Source organism: Seriola aureovittata, chromosome 1 (assembly GCF_021018895.1).
Source record: "Seriola aureovittata isolate HTS-2021-v1 ecotype China chromosome 1, ASM2101889v1, whole genome shotgun sequence".
In the NCBI taxonomy this organism is placed as follows: Eukaryota; Metazoa; Chordata; class Actinopteri; order Carangiformes; family Carangidae; genus Seriola; species Seriola aureovittata.
The window spans coordinates 8,061,106-8,080,553 of NC_079364.1; the positions used below are offsets into that span (position 1 = coordinate 8,061,106).

At 42.4% G+C, this 19,448-nt stretch overlaps 1 protein-coding gene across 11 annotated transcripts in view; it reads right to left on the reverse strand.

Annotated features, from left to right (window-relative positions):
- The window catches only part of myo9aa (myosin IXAa), a 100,775-nt gene that overhangs the window by 3,314 nt on the left and 78,013 nt on the right, over window positions 1-19,448 (reverse strand). For 6 of the 11 annotated variants that reach the window (XM_056397482.1, XM_056397804.1, XM_056397722.1 and 3 more), the window contains 23 exons: window positions 16,889-17,029; window positions 16,299-16,338; window positions 16,071-16,193; window positions 14,763-14,843; window positions 14,433-14,543; window positions 11,261-11,383; window positions 10,094-10,243; window positions 9,167-9,477; window positions 6,917-8,701; window positions 6,240-6,339; window positions 5,792-6,007; window positions 4,751-4,848; window positions 4,462-4,595; window positions 4,099-4,322; window positions 3,791-3,907; window positions 3,414-3,602; window positions 3,129-3,179; window positions 2,782-2,893; window positions 1,750-1,811; window positions 1,291-1,483; window positions 1,047-1,175; window positions 791-896; window positions 555-686 (listed from right to left, as the gene is read on the reverse strand). In XM_056397482.1, the coding sequence (XP_056253457.1) occupies window positions 555-686; window positions 791-896; window positions 1,047-1,175; window positions 1,291-1,483; window positions 1,750-1,811; window positions 2,782-2,893; window positions 3,129-3,179; window positions 3,414-3,602; window positions 3,791-3,907; window positions 4,099-4,322; window positions 4,462-4,595; window positions 4,751-4,848; window positions 5,792-6,007; window positions 6,240-6,339; window positions 6,917-8,701; window positions 9,167-9,477; window positions 10,094-10,243; window positions 11,261-11,383; window positions 14,433-14,543; window positions 14,763-14,843; window positions 16,071-16,193; window positions 16,299-16,338; window positions 16,889-17,029 (4,728 nt within the window). The remainder of the gene's footprint in view (window positions 1-554; window positions 687-790; window positions 897-1,046; window positions 1,176-1,290; window positions 1,484-1,749; window positions 1,812-2,781; window positions 2,894-3,128; window positions 3,180-3,413; window positions 3,603-3,790; window positions 3,908-4,098; window positions 4,323-4,461; window positions 4,596-4,750; window positions 4,849-5,791; window positions 6,008-6,239; window positions 6,340-6,916; window positions 8,702-9,166; window positions 9,478-10,093; window positions 10,244-11,260; window positions 11,384-14,432; window positions 14,544-14,762; window positions 14,844-16,070; window positions 16,194-16,298; window positions 16,339-16,888; window positions 17,030-19,448) is intronic. The other 5 variants (XM_056397645.1, XM_056398033.1, XM_056397309.1 and 2 more) reach the window with 3 other exon arrangements.

Sequence of the window (19,448 nt, forward strand, 5' to 3'; positions counted from 1 at the left end):
TTTATTTATACAGTATGTGCCTCCCTTTTTCTATTTGCCCAGTCATTCTCAGTTGTTTTCTATCAAGCCTGTCTTTGGAAACAATCCATGTCCCCATCCCATTCATTAATTTATCAACCATTATTGCAGCAAAGCAAGCCAAATGAAACATTATTTCATTGAAATAAAGTAATTATGATGTAGTGACAAGAACGACACGAGGCTGTTCTGACAGTGAAGATGAGAACAACTTCAGTTGACTTTAGTTTTGACTGATGTGTTTACTTTCCAAGCATCACCTTTCTTTTTGTTAACATTTCTCTTCCCAAAAGTCTTCTCAAAAACAGGTTCAAATTGTACTTGTGCCATCTGAATAAATCTTGATAAATTGGATTTGATGGCCATGAAAAAGAGTTTTGTTTATTGTTCCCACATGAAACAGATTAATTCAATCTTAGTACCACTCCAATTTTTCCTCCTGGTCATGCACGCCCCCACTGAAATGCCAGCGTGCCCCATCTCAACCCACACTTTCTTAGATGAAGCAAAGAAATAATTTGATAGAAAAGACTTACGCAGTCGTCTTGCTGATGTCCTGGACGCTCTGCAGTGGATCAATGGTGTCAGGACAGCGCAGGATACAAGGAGCAAAAACTATAGCCAAGGCATTGGCTGACATACGGTTCGTGTCTTCTTGCAAGGCGATCCTAAAAGCAATAAACTCAGTATTAGAATAGTCTACCAGGATGGAAATAAAGCAGTCTCATGTATTAATCCTACTGTAAGATTAAGAACAGCTTTTCTTTGTTACCTGACAAGATGAAATATGAGGCGTTCCAGAGTGTTTAGGTGAGTTCTGCTTAGCTGGTCAATAACTGAATACACCCCTCTGATCATTTCCTTTTTATCCTGCAAACCTGGAGAGACGTTCCCGCAAGATAAATCACCATTTGCTGCTACAGCAAACAAATGTATCTTCTGCTGTTTGCAATAATGCATTCTTATCGTGGACAGAATCTACAGTGTCAAACATAATAAGAGTTGGATGCCTGATGTCGACCACTCACCCATGGCACGTATAAACTCCTCATACAGTTCAAATGTCATGAGAGGATTAGGCAGGTCTCTCAGCCACTGCTTGAAAACACTAGCAATAACATGGATGTTGTAGTCATCCAGACTCATGCTGTCCACATCTGGAAGGACAGACAGAAACCAAATCACATTTAATCCTTTCCCACCAATGTTTCTCAGCTTTTTTAAGCCAGCTTGCATCATTCACCTGTTAGCTGTAATCTATAGCAAAGTTACCTGTGTCCAGTCCCTGCTTGAGCTCCTTAATTTTGTTGGTGGAGCCTGACTTTCTGTATATTCCTTCAGTATAGAGGCCATGCATCTCAATGTAGTTAATAAGCTTCTCCACTACCAGGGGCACCGTCCTCTCGTCATTAGTCAGACGAGAAACTTCCACTCCGAACTGTCTGGAGGAGAGCTCTGGATCAAACTGTTCACAGACACAAACAAATATACTCAGACATGTGGTGTATATATACATGAATACACATGCACACAGCAATAAAGACCAGTATTTTTATATACAAAAATTGGAGAAAAAAAACCCCACAAAACTCAGCCTACTAAGTCTTGGATTTTTACAACAATGGCCTCCCGCATATCAAGTGACAGAGAGAGCTACTGTACATAGACCCACAGTAATACAATTAATGTCATGGGACATTATTGTGTTGGTACACACTATGGCCGACTCACCTTCTTACTGCATTTGGTGGTTGTCTTCTGGCAGCACTTTCTGTGGCAGGCGTAGCGGCACACTGGATAAACACAGCCAGAGAAATCAAACAGGTCATTTCCATTATCAACAGAAAGGCAGTGCCTCCTCATTATTCAGCAAAAGTTGGGACAAAAGAAAAAAAATGTTATCAATGTTATCACAAGCAGCATTGGCTGGCATGAAGAAAACATCCTGCGCGAATAAAGGACAAACTGTGTGGAGAAATCTCTGGAGACACGGAGCCGCAGACCCCATGAGTCCAGTTGAAAACAATCTGATTAGGGCTGAGGAGGGAGAGAGGGCGGGGCTCACACTGAACCCAGCTCTGCCCATGACATTTTGTGTGTGTGTGTGTGAGTGTCTGTGTAAAGATGAGGGGTGTTAGTGAGTGCATTTGCGGTCAAAAGATTTGACATGAAAAGCAATTTCTTCTACAGCGCATTGTCCAACAGTAAATTCATTTCATCACTAATATTCTGCTGTTGGTTACATAAGAACAATGTTGGCTGTATGAGTGAGTGTGTGAATGAGAGAGTGCGTGTGTGTGTGTGTGTGTGTGTGTGTGTGTGTGTGTGTGTGTGTGTGTGTGTGTGTGTGTGTGTGGCAGGGTCCCAACAGTCACTGACATCAATTTTAAGGACATTTCAGTTACCTTCTGTCAGAAAATAGTGAAAAATGCTCATCATGAGTTCCCAGAACTCTTTATTTTGTCTGATCCACGGCCCAAAACCCAAAGATATCAAATTTACAATTACACGAAACAGAGAAAAGCAGCAAAACTCCACGATTAAGAAGCTGCAATCAGCAAATACGTAATTATTAAAATTGCTGATGCTTCATTTTTTTCTTAATTGAAATGTCAATTATTTCAGGACTAAAATATTTAAATTAGAAAAAAATGGCAATCAAAACAATACATTTAAAAGAAAAGGTTCATAATCTTTCATAGGTCTATGAAGTTCAGGGATTCTCAAGATCAGTTTTTTCTGTTATTTTGTATGTGCACTCACGTTTGCACACGCAGGCACGGTCCATCATCCAGATGAGCGATGAGCAGTATTCACAGTAAGTAGGGATGCTGTACTGGGTGGACTTGAAGATGTGGCCGTTATGCTCCTCCACCTGCAGAGAGCAGCAGAACACAGGTTTATTTGGAGTTTCCTATTACGTTTATATGGATTTTTTTATTTATTTATTTATTCTGGTTTTTTATATATCCTATTTTCTATTTTGGTCACTGGAGTATTTATATCTTGTTATTCCAAAGAGCAGATGGAGGTGTCAGAGCAGTGTTGTCTTTCTTCTGTTGCTCTCAGGATCGTGTACTCAGTAATGATGAGAGGGAACGGAGACTCACAATGTCAGTGTCCTTTTTCCTCCGTTTTTTGCGTTCAGGTTTAGGTAGCGGCTGTAGTAAAAAAGAATTTAAAAAAAGACAAAAGAGAACAACATATATGTTTTAGTATTCAGTAGATATGTTGCTGTAAATGTAAGTACTATTAATACACATTAACATGATGTATAGTACATGACATTTAAAGTTTGTAAAGATCGCTACACTTCCAATTTCATCCACAACAGTTAATACACACCAATACACCAAAATGTGCATATATCCCCGGAGGCTGTTACACGCCTTTACCTTGCTGATTGTGCTGTCCATAGGTTTATACTCAGTCATGAACTCATCCAGGAAAACTTTAAAGGTGTTGACCCACACTCCGACAGGGGACTCGCTCCAGTCCCTCTGCTCCTGTCGCATGGTCTTCTCCAAGATGTGCTCAAACAGAGCGTAGAGGTCTTTGTAGCGGATACTCTTACCGTCATCCATCTACGGAGGAAGAATAAAAGATCTAGTCTAACTCTTTTGAATCTGCTATTATGTAAAAAGCACTGTGATCTGATTACAAACTCGTGCTTCTAATCATAAAAAGATCATGAGTGATATTTCCATATGATGCTTTACTTTTAAAGAGTATCTTTCAATTTGAAATGATCAGATAAACCATGCTGACTTACCGCCAGTGCAGTGGAGTACGAGTTGAAGATGTTTAGACGGAATTCTTTCAAAGCCTTTTTAAACACAACGTCCACCATGGTGTCCTTCTTACTGTCCTCTGTGTCCAAGTCGTTGATCTAAAATATGACACCACAAACATCTTCGCATGAATATGGAGGTCAGCAAAGAAAAGAAAACTCAACACTTGAGCTCCAAAGTGCATTGTAATCATCTGGAGTTACTCCTTGTGAGGACACACAGCTGCAAGACATGAAATCATCTTTACACATATGTATCAAGAGATAAGAGAGAGCACGTTTGGCTGTACCTTCTTCATGAGGAAGTCGTTCATGCTCCTGTAGTCGTTGGTGCAGGTGAGGATCTGCAGCGCGTCGTTCTGCCACTGAGCAGGTTCCAGAGCCACACTGCTGATCTTGACACTGCGGCGTCGCTTCACCTTGGGAGACGGTTCCTTGTTCTCCTTCAAGTCTCTGAACCCTCGATCCAGCGTCAGATCAGGACTGCAGGGGGGCGACATGTTTTCCTGACCGGCTGTGTGGAAGAGAATTGCAGTTGGTGACACTTATGCAGGTTCAATTCAAAGATTTCAGCATCCAGTGTCTCTCATCTTGTAATTTTTAGTTTATATGAACATCATTGAAATGGATGCATTTGCTCCTGGGTAACGCACCCTCTCCCAGCAGTGGCCCAGTGTCTCCGTAGTCTCCATCCAATGAATCAGCTCCGCAGATCAGCTTCTCTCTGGATGCCTTCTTATCGCCGTACTTTGTCTTTCCCCAGAAACGCATCTTACCACGAACCCTGCTAAAATAAAAACAAATTTGATGATGATTACTGATGAAACTGATGAAAACTGTGATCATAAGTGTCCTTAACAATTTCTATTAAGGCCAAGGCATGAAAAAGAAAACGTTATGGTAAAACTCTGGATGCTACCGAAGCTGAGTTGAGGAACAAACCTTCCATCTTGCGAGTTCTTGCGCATCGAGTCCACTTTGCCCAAATCTCCTGACGACATGGCTTTGTGTATCTTCTTTTGTTCCTCGGAGCTTGCAGGCTGAAAGAAAATCAGGTTGCAATTACATGTAAAAGAGAAGAACCTCTCTTATGATGTATTCCCATGTGGTCTTGTATATTATGATCTGAGAACAAGTTCACGCCAGTAGAGGGCAGCATCACATCACTGGAGCTGCAATGTACATTTACCAGAGCTCTAACTTCTTCTATGTGTCAGTGAACGCTAACAAATGCCTACAACAAAATTACACTTCTGAAACATATGGGGGGAAAAAAAATCATCTTTCCCAGGAAAAGAATCATTAAAAGACGGGAGGTTGTTAAGTGATGAAGAAAGGCGAGAGTGAATGATGACCCATTTTCAAGGATTCTCCAGGTCTGACGAGTGATAAGCGCTACGTGATCAGAGAGGAAGTAAGTGACGTGCAAATATTACCAGAAAGAGTAAAGGAAGGAGGAAAATCCCTGTTAGAGCTGTGAGAGACAGAGAGGCCAAGTCGTGTTATAAAAGCAACTATGTTAAAGGCTTAAAGTTTTAAAGGGAAAACACTCCTGCAACTTTCACGATGCATGAGGTCAAATTAACATTCACTATTGATAATGATTTCTAGACAGTTTGTCAAACCAATAAAGTACTGCATTTATGGTTGTTTGACAGCCTTGAGTACACATCTTTAAAAATTGGTAGGTATTCTATTGGTAGGATAGTGTTTATGTTTTATTGCACAACACCATTTTAGCAGGTATTTTCATTTTATGTCTTTGAAATATCCGTCTTGAAATACCTTTGAAATGTCTTCCGCTCTCAGGAAAAGTTTTTATACATTTTTAGAAAAACAGAAGTTTGTTGAAGCTCAGTTTGAGTCAGAGGTGTGATGCAGATCTACGCTCTCTCTGCTGAAGGGGGTTAGAAATGTCAAAGAGAAGACACGCTTTAAGAAGGTAAGAGAGGGCCACAGCCGGCTCTGATTGGCGCCTGTTACCATGTCTGAGTCACTGAAACAGGACTCTCGTAAGCCTGCCTCCGTGGAGCTCTGTTTGGAGAGCGGCAGAGTGTAATGGCGGGGGCTCAGGGGGCTGTCGCCATCATAGTCATCCTCGTCTGAATCGCCCCCGTGCGAGGCGATAGGGGCGCGGGTGAGGAAGTCGGAGCGGGTCCGTGCCATTCTGGCTTTCTTTTTTTGGCCCGCTCTGCCGACCTGGAGTTTACCAGAAGTGATAACAGCATGTTTAAAAAGGTGCTTTAACGCGTAGAAGAGCTTCAGTGCACTTTGATCTGCATGTAGGTCAGCTGTGTTGTTTTTAGTGTAAGACCGGGAGCTATCCTCCCAAGGTTCATTAAATTATTCACAACAAAAGGCACTCTTGCAAATTTGCAAACGCATGCTATACGTCTATTTTGAGAAAACAAAAAAAGGAGAGATTACTAACATCCCGTGCTTTTGTTCCTTTAGTGGGCTTGGACACTGGCGAGGGTCCTTCTCTGGGAATGGTCACAGGTGTTTCTTCAGTGAGGGTGTCGCTGTCAAACCTGATGGACAAAAAAAAGGGAAAACACAAATACAAAGAGCTATTCTTAAATTCAAATTTCATTAGGTGGCAACCAAGAACAAGTGTGTCAATGAAATCTTAATTAAATGCACAATTAAAGCCATGTGAGGAATGTTTATGTGGGTATGGCATCTTTCAGATTGGTCTGATGGTAGAGTTTTTTGTTTGTAGAAAAATGAGCCACCCCATATGAAAGCTGGTGCAGTCCATGTTACTTTATTGTGCGAGTGCCTGAAACAGCGCCTTCATGTTATGACCAATGGGAGGCGCCAAAGTCAGAAATCTTCAAATTCTTCACTTGGTAAACAATTAATGTCACCATGGTTTATTTTTGTTATTTTATTTTGGAAACATGATTTATTCAATCCTTGAACATAAATTAATTTATATTTGTTTTTTCATTTATTTGTTTGTTTATAGTAATCCTTGGGTATTTTTATTGATAATAACTCATTATTCGTACAAGGATTTGAATCAAATGTCAAACAACTCTAGTTTTCAACAAAAACATACCCAGTATAAGCAAATAAAAAGCAATGTATTAATTTATTACTCACTTTGCAAATGTCACTTTGTCCTTTGGAGAGAAGAAGATGTTGCCCGTCTTATCCGTCATACTAACGGTGGTGCCTTGATTACTCGGCGGCTTCCTGGCTGCTGTTCTCACCCTGGCCCCACCTCCGTCTCTGGACTCCAGCGTGAGTTTGGGTGCCCAGCCCTCAGCAACACGCCTGCTCTCCATGCGTCTCTCTCTGGGAACAGAAGCGGGTGGAGGAGGCAGCTGGGGGAGAGGGGCGCTGCCTTGGATGTCTACACCCAGGGGAGAGTGCGCTGATGGAGCAGTGGAGTCTGAATGTGTTCTGGCATGAGGAGCTAGCTTTGCCGTCCTCTCAATCAGCAGGGAGCTGGGTCTAAGGGGCTTGCTGGAGGTTGCAGTTCCACCCACATCGTGTCCACCCTGTCGACTCTTCTCTATCCTGTGCAGAGCCTCTCCTCTTTGTTTCTCAAACATGTCTCTCTCATACTGAGCGAAGTAAAGGCGCTGCCGCTCCAGCACTTCTTTCTGTTGTCTTATCTGCTCCATCATCTCCTTTTCATTCTGCTGTTGCTGATTACGTTGCCTCTCCTCTTTCTCCTCGTTTAGTCGCACAAGTTTCTCAATGACAGCCTGGTCGGCCTGAGGGGCAGAGGTAGAAACAGGGACGGGACCTTGAGGCACTGTTGCTGGGCCTGCTTTCTGTGGCGATGGGGTCAACTCCCCTGTCTGGGCTGCAGAATCTCGAACCTCTACAGGGGGACGGACGATATCACTCAGCTCTTCGCTTAATGGTGTTTCTTTCTGCATACTGATGACCACCACCACTGGTCGACGCGCCGACTCTCGCCGTTCTCTGAGAGGCTTGGTAACAGTGGAGGTGGTTGTAGAGACGGCTGCATCTGTTTTCTGTTGAGGCTCTTCAGCGGGACGATGGGAGATGACCGTGCTGCCCTCACTAGCAGGGACGTAAAAGGTAGGGAGGTAGTTCTCGATTTTGGGCGGATGTGTGGGGGCAGAGGGGGCTGGCAGATCCATTTTGCTCTGACCCTGGCTGTCTGGGGGGGCAACAGCATCAGAAACCCCTGCCGTATGTGGTTCAGCTGGTGTCGGGCTTGTCGAGACAACCTCCACATTCAGCTCTGGTACTGAATCTATTGACGGAAGAGGGGAGCAGGCGTCCTCGCTGTCTGTCACCTCTTCTAAAGCCTTGGGCGGTTCCTCATCCATACTCAGAAGCTCAAAGCTGCCTTTGGAGCTCTGGCTGTCAGGCGTGCCCTGGGGTGAACAAGGAGGCGGGGTAGCAGGAGGCACCAGCTCGACAGACCAACGCCGTTCCTCGGATGGGGACGAGGCTCCGCCGCTGGTTGCTCGCACCTTGAGGAGCTCCAGGCTGAACTTGGCCTGCTCCAACTCTCTCATCCGCCGGCTCTCTCTCTTGGCCCGAGTGGTTTTCTGGCTGGGCTCATCTACAGTTCTGGCCCTGTCTCGAACAACCACAGCAGACGACGGGATTGAGGCTGGTGCTTCACTTAGCGCTTTAGAGGAGCTCTCTTTTGTCCCGGCATGCTCTCCTCCCTCTGCTTCGTCCCCGACTGTGTCCTCGTGGCTGCTGAGGATTTGGAGGCTCTTTTCTCGTTGCTCATAGGAACGATCCTCCCACGTGCTGAGGTCCAACCCCATGATTCTCTCAGGCGACTCCTCCTCTTCCTCTGGTGAAAGACTCACCTGGCCATTCTGTAGCTGCAGCAGCTTCTCCTGCTGCTCCTCCTCCTCCCTCCGTCTCTGCTCTCGCAGTTCCTTGAAACTGTAAATAAAAAAGGCGCGATTAAAACTTAAGCTGATGTCAAACTGTTTCCTCACCCTTTTATCAAGATGTATTTTGAACAGTCACAGTTATTTATAACAAGCTCAAGTATGCACCAAAGTCAGAGTCTGATATAAAAATTCTTGTCCCCAACAGCTCAGCTGATTGTAGAGCTGCTTTGGGTTGGATTTCTTGCGTAATGGCATGCTCTGTTTCCACACTGAACAATGACCAAATACATTGCAGAGGCTGTGTGCAAAGATTAATCTGGTTTTGCACTAGCTTGACAAAAACCATGCAGTCACTTACCCATAGAAGCTACTCTCAGAAGATGGAGCCTTTATTAAAAAATGCTAAAATGTTTGCATTCCTTAAACTAAACTCACCTCAATTTTCTAGCAACAGAAAAAAGAACTGGGGCTACTGCTCAGAATAAAGTAATCAGTGTTTTATGGTATGGTTTACCTCTGCCTGCTGAGGTAGCCTCTGCTAAATGCCTGTAGTTGTACCACAGCGGCATACAGACGCAAGTAGGCTTGTCTGGCTTGATGACAGCGCCAGGCGGTCTGAACAACCAGAGCTGCTGTGCAGCGCCGATGGAGCCATAACCTCCATGCCCTCTGTAGCACCAGAGCAGCCTCCCTCCACAGCCTGAACCTCTGGCGCTCCCTGTAACCTCTCCACTGTGTCTGCAAGCACAAAGCTGCCCCCTCCTGGACTTTAGGGTCATAGTCCTCCTGCTCCTCTTCTATGGGCCGGTACAAACGCCACCATTTCTGTAAGGAGATGATCGTAATGATAGATTATTTTCATGATAATATCTTCTTTTTTTTCCCTTTTAGTCAAAGCCTACTTCAATGTTCATTGACTACAGCAACTCCATTAGAAATATAATCATCTTTACTCAAATCTCAATTTTCTTTTTTCAGATTTCAGATAATTTCCACTTTAGTCACTTGAACTAAAATAAATAAAACATCCCTGATATTAATGCATGCCTTTCCATATTTTCATTTCAGATATAGTGAAGTACTGAACTAAGACTGGGCAGTATTACCAATATCATTTCAATATTGATTGGTATCTCAAAATTGCAAATGTAAGCAAAATCATATGGAGTATAACATGGGGTTTCATTCAAATTTTTAAAATTTTATATATATATTTTTTTTTAAATTTTGGATTCATTGATTTGGGAAACAGAATTGAAACTATAATATAAAATGATCATATTATCAAGATACAAAGCCACTGAAAGGAACAACACTGAACTACTGAGTTCCCGCTCGGCTGCTAAAACAACAGGAGAATATTCCAACACAAAAACCATAAAAAAGCGATTTAAATCAGACAGAAATGAAAGCACTGATGATGAAAAGCTCAGTACTGTACCTGGATGCAGGTTGCTGCCTCTCTCATCCTGACAAACTGCTTCCTCTCCAGCCGGGCTCTAAAGCGCCGCTGCAGCATGACGATGAGTCTGAGAACTTCCCCGTGGAGTAAGGCCTGCAGCCGCTGACGCTCAGCCTCCCGCAGAAACACCTGAAGGGAGGGACGACGATGGGAGTCAGCACAGGACAACACACACACACACACACACACACACTTAATGAAGACAGAGGCTGTCCAGCTGCTTACAAAGGGATATACACACACATTCTTTAAAAAAAACGAAAAAAAAAATTCCCGCTCACAGTTACTCACAGGCACACACACAGACCTCAGAAATCCCTCTAGCTGGATACATGGTCACAGGAATGTCAGGTATGATCCTCTAATTATATAGACAGCATCCCATAGGCATGGACCCCACCATCATGTCTCATTCATACCGCACCAAATATGGGGCACCTTCTTCATTACATCCTTTTGTTAAGAGGATGCTTTCAGGTAATATGAGGTTATCCTCAACACTATCCTATCCTGACTCTATTTATAGTGTGTGTAATTAAACAGTTTAATAAACTGACCAAAGTATTAGCAATTTAAAACCACCAAACAATGACACAGAAGAAAATCACTCGACCACTGTCTTGTCCTACTTTTTCTCTTTACATCTGGATTATGCATCGTGACTTTATTTAACTTATTGAACCCTGATATTCCCTTAAATTCTCACTGAACTAGCTGCAAAAACATTTTCCCATATCACATTTCATTTTGAATCGGCTTGTTCCAAAACTTAACTGAAGCTTTATCATATGCTCAGACCGTGTGACATATTATGAAGCAGACACCAGTTTGTACACATTGAATATTCTACATATCACATTCATCAGTTTAACTGTCACTCTGCGTGGTAGTTTTGGTATTGATGGAAGCTTTGGGATAAATAAAATTGAACTATACTGTCTGAGAGTTAAACAAAGCTGAATTGTGTAACATTCATGTGTACTAGTGAACACTAGTGAACAAATTATTGACATGTTTTGTACAGTAGAGGAAAGCATTTCAGAGAGGGATACTGTGCAATATTGAAAACAGATGCCACGCCATATTTTACTGTATTTGTTTATCAGGAAAAGGAAAAAAAGAAAGGAGAGAGAGCAGAGTAAATACCATCGTCTTTCCCACTTGGTACCCATCTGGCTCTAGGTCTAGCTGGTCCAGACATTGCTGGATGCCCTCCCTGGTGGCTCTGGTGCCCTCTGGGAGCAGCACGCAGAAGTGATGAACAAAATCCTATCAAGAGAACAAAGGAAAGGTGTTAAGGGGAAATATGTTTATTAACCTTCAGTATCTGTTCTGGGTTTTATGTTTCTGTGTCACGTGCACAAGATATGGGTACAATAATGTCTCTAACAAACGGTTTACGCCAATGAATCTGCTGAAGCCATCGGTTTTTCTAACCGATTTATCACTTGTAGACACTCTGGCCCTGAATTTGAAACATAACTCTTGACCGGCACCAGAGACTCAAGCAGCCTCCTGTAGCATCTCTTGAGCAGAAAGTTGCCAAGGCACATGTGGTTTCAGGTAAAAGTCCATGCTGTCCATATTTGCAGGGGTTCAAACATCATGGCATAAATATGCTCAACTCCCACTCTTCAAACTGAGGCCCATTGTCTGAATTCAATACGCTCTGCACCCTGGGCTGTAGGGGGTGGATAGGGAAACAGATGCTGTGTTTATACAATTACAAGCATGGGGAGTGTTTCAGAGACCCGAGGACAATGGAGAGGCTCTGTTCTGAAGAGTTGGGAAACAGCCGAGTCCTCCAAAGTGATACTGTGCCCAAGATATTTCTCATTAGTGCTGACCGCAGCACTAAGTATGTTTCTAGGAATTTCTGGTAAACGACGATGTCTGATGCTAAAATTATTTGAGTGAGCTCATCAAAGCAGTTACAGTTTTATGAGCTTTGCACTCCAGATTTTTAACTAAAAGGCCAGTCCATAAACAACTAAATTTATACTGTGGTTTCATGTTTATATTTGTTTACAAATATTAGTGGTAACTATTTCCCAATTGGTGGAAGAAGCACTCAGCATAAGTATCAGAACAATAAAGTAAAAACACAGCATTCAAAATCCTACTTCAGCAAAAGTACAAAATGAAATCAGAAAAATATACTTTGAGTAAAAAATAGTCAGGAAAATGGCATCTGTGACTGATGTATACTACGTTATTACATTGGTAACACATTGTGCATTCAGTGCAGTACTTGAGTAAATGTACTTTCCACTGCTGCAAATTTCTAGTCAAGTTGAAAAATAGTGAAACTGTCTTTAGTGAGGTCTGTGGATTAGCCCCACTAACTGGGACATTGTTTCAGGATCAAGTCACTGCTGTTGACTCAGAATTGACTCATTTTCATTGCTTTAATTCCCATTAATGAAACTCTGTTATCTTTGATTGAATCTGGGAGGAAGCAGCAGCAAAGATCTCAGAACCCCAGCAAATAAAACCTGATCTGTCTACTGCTGATACCACTGTGTTTACATGGGAAAATAAGTTGTGATTCGGTGAAGTGACTCCATAATAAACTAGCACAGTGACTTCATCTTTTTCCAAAAACTTTGACATCACAAGACTGGCACAAATTAAAATTTAAGACCGCAAAATGGAAACTAATGTTAAGAAAAAAAACTGGAGTGGGAGAGAGCCCACTTCTTCTGTCCAAAGACTCCCTTCCAATCAGCATTAAACACGATCTTCTCGATTAGTCATACAGTATTTCTCACAGGGTTGACATCATTCTTATGAGAGCCAGTATGGTTAAGATGGCTGCCACCTCACGTTCCCCATAATTCCCTCTTGACACAACACACAATGAATCCCGGCTCAAACATCCTCAGCGACATGTTTCCAGGACATTAATTCAATTCTCTGGCACCGAAACGAATGGAAACCTGAGTGTCGCTTAAGTTCTGGGACGTGAGCAGTGAGACTGATCAGAGTATCAGTGTCCTGGCCGGCGCACGCCTCCACAGAGAGAACATGTTAGTGGGATCTGCTCTCAACTCCCTTTTCTGTCTTAGTGAGTGTTTGCTTCCTGAAAAAACGTCATACCTGGCAAAAATAGTAGATGAAGTGAGTCTGTTTTAACTATCAGGAAAAAAAGGGAAACTCCACCAATCATACACATACAGGTCAGTTCACCAGCCATGGTTAGTACTTCTCAGTCTGTGAGAACTGATTTATGATGTCTTCTCTGGCTCTGGGGAGCTTTGTCATGTCTGGTAAAATAATTCTCGGGCTGGGCTTGGAGACAGCAATTTTTTTTTTTTTTTAACAAAAAGTTGAGCTGAAAACTGGGATTGTGGAGTCTAATGAAAAGATGTTATTCGTTTAACATGGAAATGGAGAATCCAGTATTTTTAGAGTTTGACCCAGATTAAAGAAAAAAAAACAAAAAAACGTCCAGAGTCATCACCATTCTTTTCACAATTTTAGATAATTCATTCTGTATGGACTACCACCAGTGCTGGACAAAGTAGTCAAATACTTAAAGAGGCTATTTGTGAGTTTTCTCTGCCGCTGAATGTGGTTTCTAACCGGAGGCAGGTGGTGGTGATTGTCGCTTAACAATAGCTTCCACCATGGCTGTGTTTACATGACTAGAGGTTATAATACGCCATCTGAGCAGCTACATCTTCAGGGCAGCTTGGAGGCTTGCAGCTAGTCACTGTCAGAAAGTGAGAAGATGGGCCGAGCTAGCTGGTTAGCATGCTAACTTCAGTTGAAGAAAAGACATGATTGAGACAAGACTTAACATTGGAGTTGCTTTCCACCTCTGGAGACAGCTCTTGGCGAATAAAGGAATGAAGTTTGATGCAGAACTCACAACGTTTCCTCTAGACTGGTAAGTAAACAGCTGTTTATGCTAACACTGTAGCAATAGCAAAACTTACAAATGGCTGCTTTAAGTAAAAGTAGTAATGCCCCATTTTAAAATTACTCCTTACTCTAGTAAAAGTTCAGAAGTATTTATTTTATACATACATTAACTGGTAAAGAGGAAGCTAATTTTAACTACTTTAGACAATGTTGGGTAGTTCTCATCTTTAATAATGGATAATATTTATATAAAATCTGTATCTGCAAATGCATCTAGTAATAATTGATTTCAAATAAATATACTGGAGAGAAAAGAACATTTCCTTTTCAAATCTACTGGAGAAAAAGTATAAAGTGGCATAAAATGGAAGTGCCATTGACCACTGATTGGCAAACTGTTATTTACTGTATTTTAAACAGTATCTACAGGGTGTAAATGTGCGTATGTTACCTTAAAGCTGTACTTGATGTTGTAGCCCGACTGCCGAATGCGCACAGTCTCCAGCATACCTGTGTAACGCAGCTGCCTCAGCACCAGGTTGTCGTTAAACCGTAAGGGCAGCTGAGAAAGAGAAAGCCAGAGGGAAAGGAGATAATGAGGAAGAGGGGAGAATGACAGAAAAAGGGAAGAGCGACAGGCAGCAGAGGTTACAGAGAGAGAAGGGGGGGAATGATAAACAGCTCTAAAAAAAAAGTTGGAACTTCAAAGGAAATGAAAAATGCTTTGAAAACTAAACCAAAACAGTCAAAGTAGCTGCAGTCTGGAGTGAGCACACTGTACCTTCTCAGCATTGGAACGGATGCACTTGACAAAATAAGGCTCAGACTGACCCAGAGTCTCCATTAGCTTATTGAGAGAGGCCTGTGGAGTGAGACACAGAGACAAGATGTCAGATTCGCCACAAAATCTGACTATAACAAGCTACGGCACGGCGCTTCTGATGCTACACAGTTGTTTGACAGACAGTAGTCAAAGTCAGGTGGCTCTGTCAGCTGCCAGTAACCGTTGGTCCATGTCTAAGAAAAACTCTTTGCTGCAAGATTAAAGTCACAGCCTGGGATCATAAATACCAGCAATATGTCAACGTAAGCATATGGTTCTGTAGAAGAAAGAGGACCGTGTGTGTGTGTGTGTGTGTGTGTGTGTGTGTGTGTGTGTGTGTAAACACTTGCACATGTGTGTCAGCATGTGTGTGTGATAATTCAGTGGCTGGAGGAATTCAGTCTCCTCCCCCTCCATGGGAGATTAAAGCAATCAGCGCAGCATAGGATGTGGGAAGTGAAGTCATCCACACACTGGGGCCGGGGCGGCCTGCCAGAGGGGCCTCAGCACTCATCTCTGCCTCCAACAGCTGGAGCACACAGTTCACGTCCAGAGAAATCAGGGAGAAAATAGCAGTTTTTGGTTGTTGAGCTGGCGTGTCAGCTTTTATCAGACATTTGTGACCTAAAGAAATTATTATGGATGTTAACAGTACTTTAAAAGGAAATCCTCTGCTAACAGGTGCTAAAACAAAGGCCAGAGCACCTAGCTACAACATCCCATTTGTCTTCAGGAGTTTAAACGGTAGGAATAAGCTTATTTTCAGCTTGAGGCGTGTACAGTTAACTGTTTTCATGGTCTCATCGAACCATTAGTGAAGAAATTCAAAAGGGTGTGTCAGTAACTGAGACAAGGCAAGCCACCAGTTTCTCACCAAATCAAAGTATTTTTATAAGACATTTATTATTATTATTTTCATAAATTCCCAGACATGATGTCATACATTTAAGACTTTTGGGCGGGTGTGTGAACTACGTAATAGACTTCACACACATTGCGGACAAATACATGGATTAGACAGTGGACAGTAAAGGCCGTTGGCAGGCAGAGAGATGGAGGGATGTTTCCACCCACAGCGAGTTGTAAAGGACACACCTTGTTTTTATCATATTCACAGCTGGAGGGGGATTCCTACGTCCAGCTCGGGATAATCTTGTTATTTTTACAGTGAGAGCACTGAATGGCAAATCATGGAGCTCTAAGCAATATGCTGCTTGCTCTGTGTGTGTGTGTGTGTGTGTGTGTGTGTGTGTGTTTTGTTTCGACCTGGAACTGTGCACTGATACTGGGTGGTTTCTTCTTCTTGTGGAGGTGAAGCAGCGACTTGGTGATACGGTCGTGAAGCGTCAGGTTGCTGAGGTACTTCAGTGACTTGACGTTCAGTAAATGCTGCAGATGTGAAAATAAAGAGTCAATTGATAACGATGAGAATGTGACACGACATCATATTTTTCTGCGCCTTCTGTGAAGATAATCAAAGAAACTGAACGCTACCTTCGGAAGAACTGGCTTAGATTTGTAGTTTTTGTTCCTCCTGTTTATAAAAAAACAAAAACAGAAAAGTTAGCAGCTCATTTGAAATTGTTTTCACCACAAAGCAAAAAAATCCCTCTCTTTTCCAAGGTCAACAAAGCACTGAATTAATTTCAGAAATTCTTCCCGAGTGGGTCGTATCCCTGTCAAAATAGTGGAACTTTATTCACCCCTGTGGGGAAATTCTCTTTTCACGTGCTCTGCTCCATAAGGAGGTCAGAGGTCAGGGTCAGCTACAGAACAGCACCCTTGGAGCTGGTAGGTATGTAGCGATCACTGAAGGACACTTCAGCAAGGCAGATGTTTTCTGACACTGAGTTTGAACTCAGGTCTTTCAACTTTAAGGGCGTCTCCAGGCCAGTCGGCCACACTGCTGACCAAAATACCAAATACCAGTAAAATAAAACGATGCTGGAAGCAGTTTTGCATTTTACAATCACACAGAAAGCACAAAAAAAAAACATTAAATAGTGGATTAATTAGATTTACAAATCCGGGTTAACAGGGAGTTTAAAGCATTATTGTGACTGTGGCTGTGTCTTGTTACTGACATGAGGATGTCGTGGGCTCGCTCAAGGAGTTTGCTGCTGGCTGAGTTCACAAAGATGCCGTCTTCATCCGCAGTGGAGCTGCTGGACGACAAGCGGCTGTGTCGGCCCACACGCCCGTTCCAGCCGAGGCCCGGAGAACCCCTTTTGGACAAAACACACACCAATAGAAGTGATTAATTTAGGAAATCCAAACTTTAGACATGATGTTTACTTTAGTCTATGAACTTATACATTACAAGAAGACAGTAGAAGAAAGAAATAAAAGCAATAAAGGGATAATCGTTTTTTTCTGAATTCATTTGGACAGTTATTTATCCTCCTTTACTTTGGAAATTCAATATAAAATCCATTTTAACAGCAATAAGAGAGTAATCACCAAAGACCTTTTGCAAGAGTTTGTGAACTTCCTCAGGTACATTGACTGTTTGTCAATGTCTCAGACGTAACATCAAATACTTTATACTAAGAGGTCAGTACTTTGAGGAAAAGCTGCAGGGAGAATTGAGCTTGTGTTGGAGTGATCTGATGTAGCTCAGCTTTTGAGAAGTGTAACCTATGCATAGTCACCAGCAGGGGCAGCAGCTTCTATGTTTTTTTCCCATAGGACAGAGTGGAATTCATCTCAAACAGAATTAGACACGGTTTACTGAAGCCTCAAAGGGTTTAAACCTCTGGCCTCAACGTGAAACCTAACCACCTGCACAGAACTACAACAAAAACACGAGCGTCAGGTCATGGTTAAAACCATTAACCAATCTGAACTATTTTAGCCCAGAGGAGAGGACGAGAGAGGAGCAGCTGAGGAACCGAGTCAAGAGCCAGAAATGAAAGATTCTCAACATCATTGTTCAGAATCAGAGTACAGATGTGGCAGCAGCAATTTATTATTGATTCAGCCCTTCCGATTAATTGAAGCCCTTTCCAATATCATCATTCATACTGTGTTATTAGAGCGGGCTGAATCATTCAACTGGCTGATGAAAATGAGAGTCAATACAAATACGGAACAGCAGGTTAGAAGGTTGAGCTTTTGGTCCAGCTGTTTGGATTGAAAGTGATTTTCCACTGCTGAAATACATTAATAAAAAATAAATAAAAAAACACAGCTTTCTCTCTGATCATTGTGTTCAGCCTCTGTGCACAAGGAGCAAATATTTATATGAAATTATTAATATGAAATTTCCATACTGACTTTGAAGATTCCCTGACTTTTGTTCTTGTGCCACCATCAGGTCAAAAATGTGAATTGTGGTTTATCATCAGCTAACTGTAAAACTAATCATACTCTCATCAGCCTCGGTTGTTCGTTGTGTATTTGTGCCAATTAGCAAATGTTTAAACTAAGACACCAAATGCCAACATGTTAGCAGTGTCGCTGTGAGCATGAGCACACTTACGTTAGCATTTAGCACAAAGCACAGTCTCACACAGACTGGCAATAGTCTTGTTAGCCACAGGAAATTGGAGTCAAATTCCTTGTATGCCTAAACATACACTGGCCAGTGAAGCTAATTATGATTTTAAAATAACAAAACGTGAAACGATAGATGTTTAACTTTGACTTAATCTGGCCATAATTTTCTTATTCGGTCAAATATAAAAACATGAAACAGATGTGGACGCAGATGTGAAAAAGATAATAATAAAAAAACTCAGGTGTGACCGGCCTACTACTTTTTCTCTCTATAGACGCCGCGGAAGAGACCCACAGGATGCTGCTCCATAATCCTTACCACAGGATGGGGTACATCTCCACTGTCCCAGAGGAGCAATAGGATACATATGATTTGAACTACCAGCTTGCACTAAATTACAATATTATGAATTGCGACAGGAGATCCACAAAGCTCTAGTCTGTAAGAGAAAATCAAAGTTTATACTCCATCCTTATATAATCTTATGACCGGTGTTTAAGGGTTTATTGTATATGACTAAATCAAAACATAATTTCTGATGGCACAGTATGCAATGAAGAATAAGCACAAACTTTCTGTTTGCATCTGGCCTACCATATAAAGGAGAATTTCTCCCCAGTTGATCATTGATCTCAGTTAATGGTGACGGTACAATATGCCTTTTGTAGTGACTGTTTTTCTCAAAGAGTCCCATAAAGCACTGCACTGTCCGCTGCTCTGTCCAGCTGACACGCACCCTGCAGGGGCTGAATATTTATCGCTCCCCGGGCACTCCTCTCCAATGCATAGCTCTGACTTTACATCACAGAGGAAGCAGCTGCGCAGACCTTAGTGCTCTTTTTAGTATGTGGACGATGAGTGTGTGTGAGTGAGAGAAAGAGACAGAGAGGGAGGGCAGAGGTTGCAAATCACATTAAGAGGGGATTTTAACAGCCCCTGACTGAGCTCTTGTGTAACAAAAACTATCTTGTACGGGTTGCTCTGTGCTGCCAGTCGTGGTCGTGGGCTGCTAATCTCACGGTCCACAGCTAATTAGAGGAGGTGGTGGACCGGAGGCTCAGTGGGGTGGTATGGGAGCAATGCTCGGGGTCAGAGCACAGCCATCACTCTTTTTTTTCTTTTTTAAAGGAATGCCAAGTCTGTCT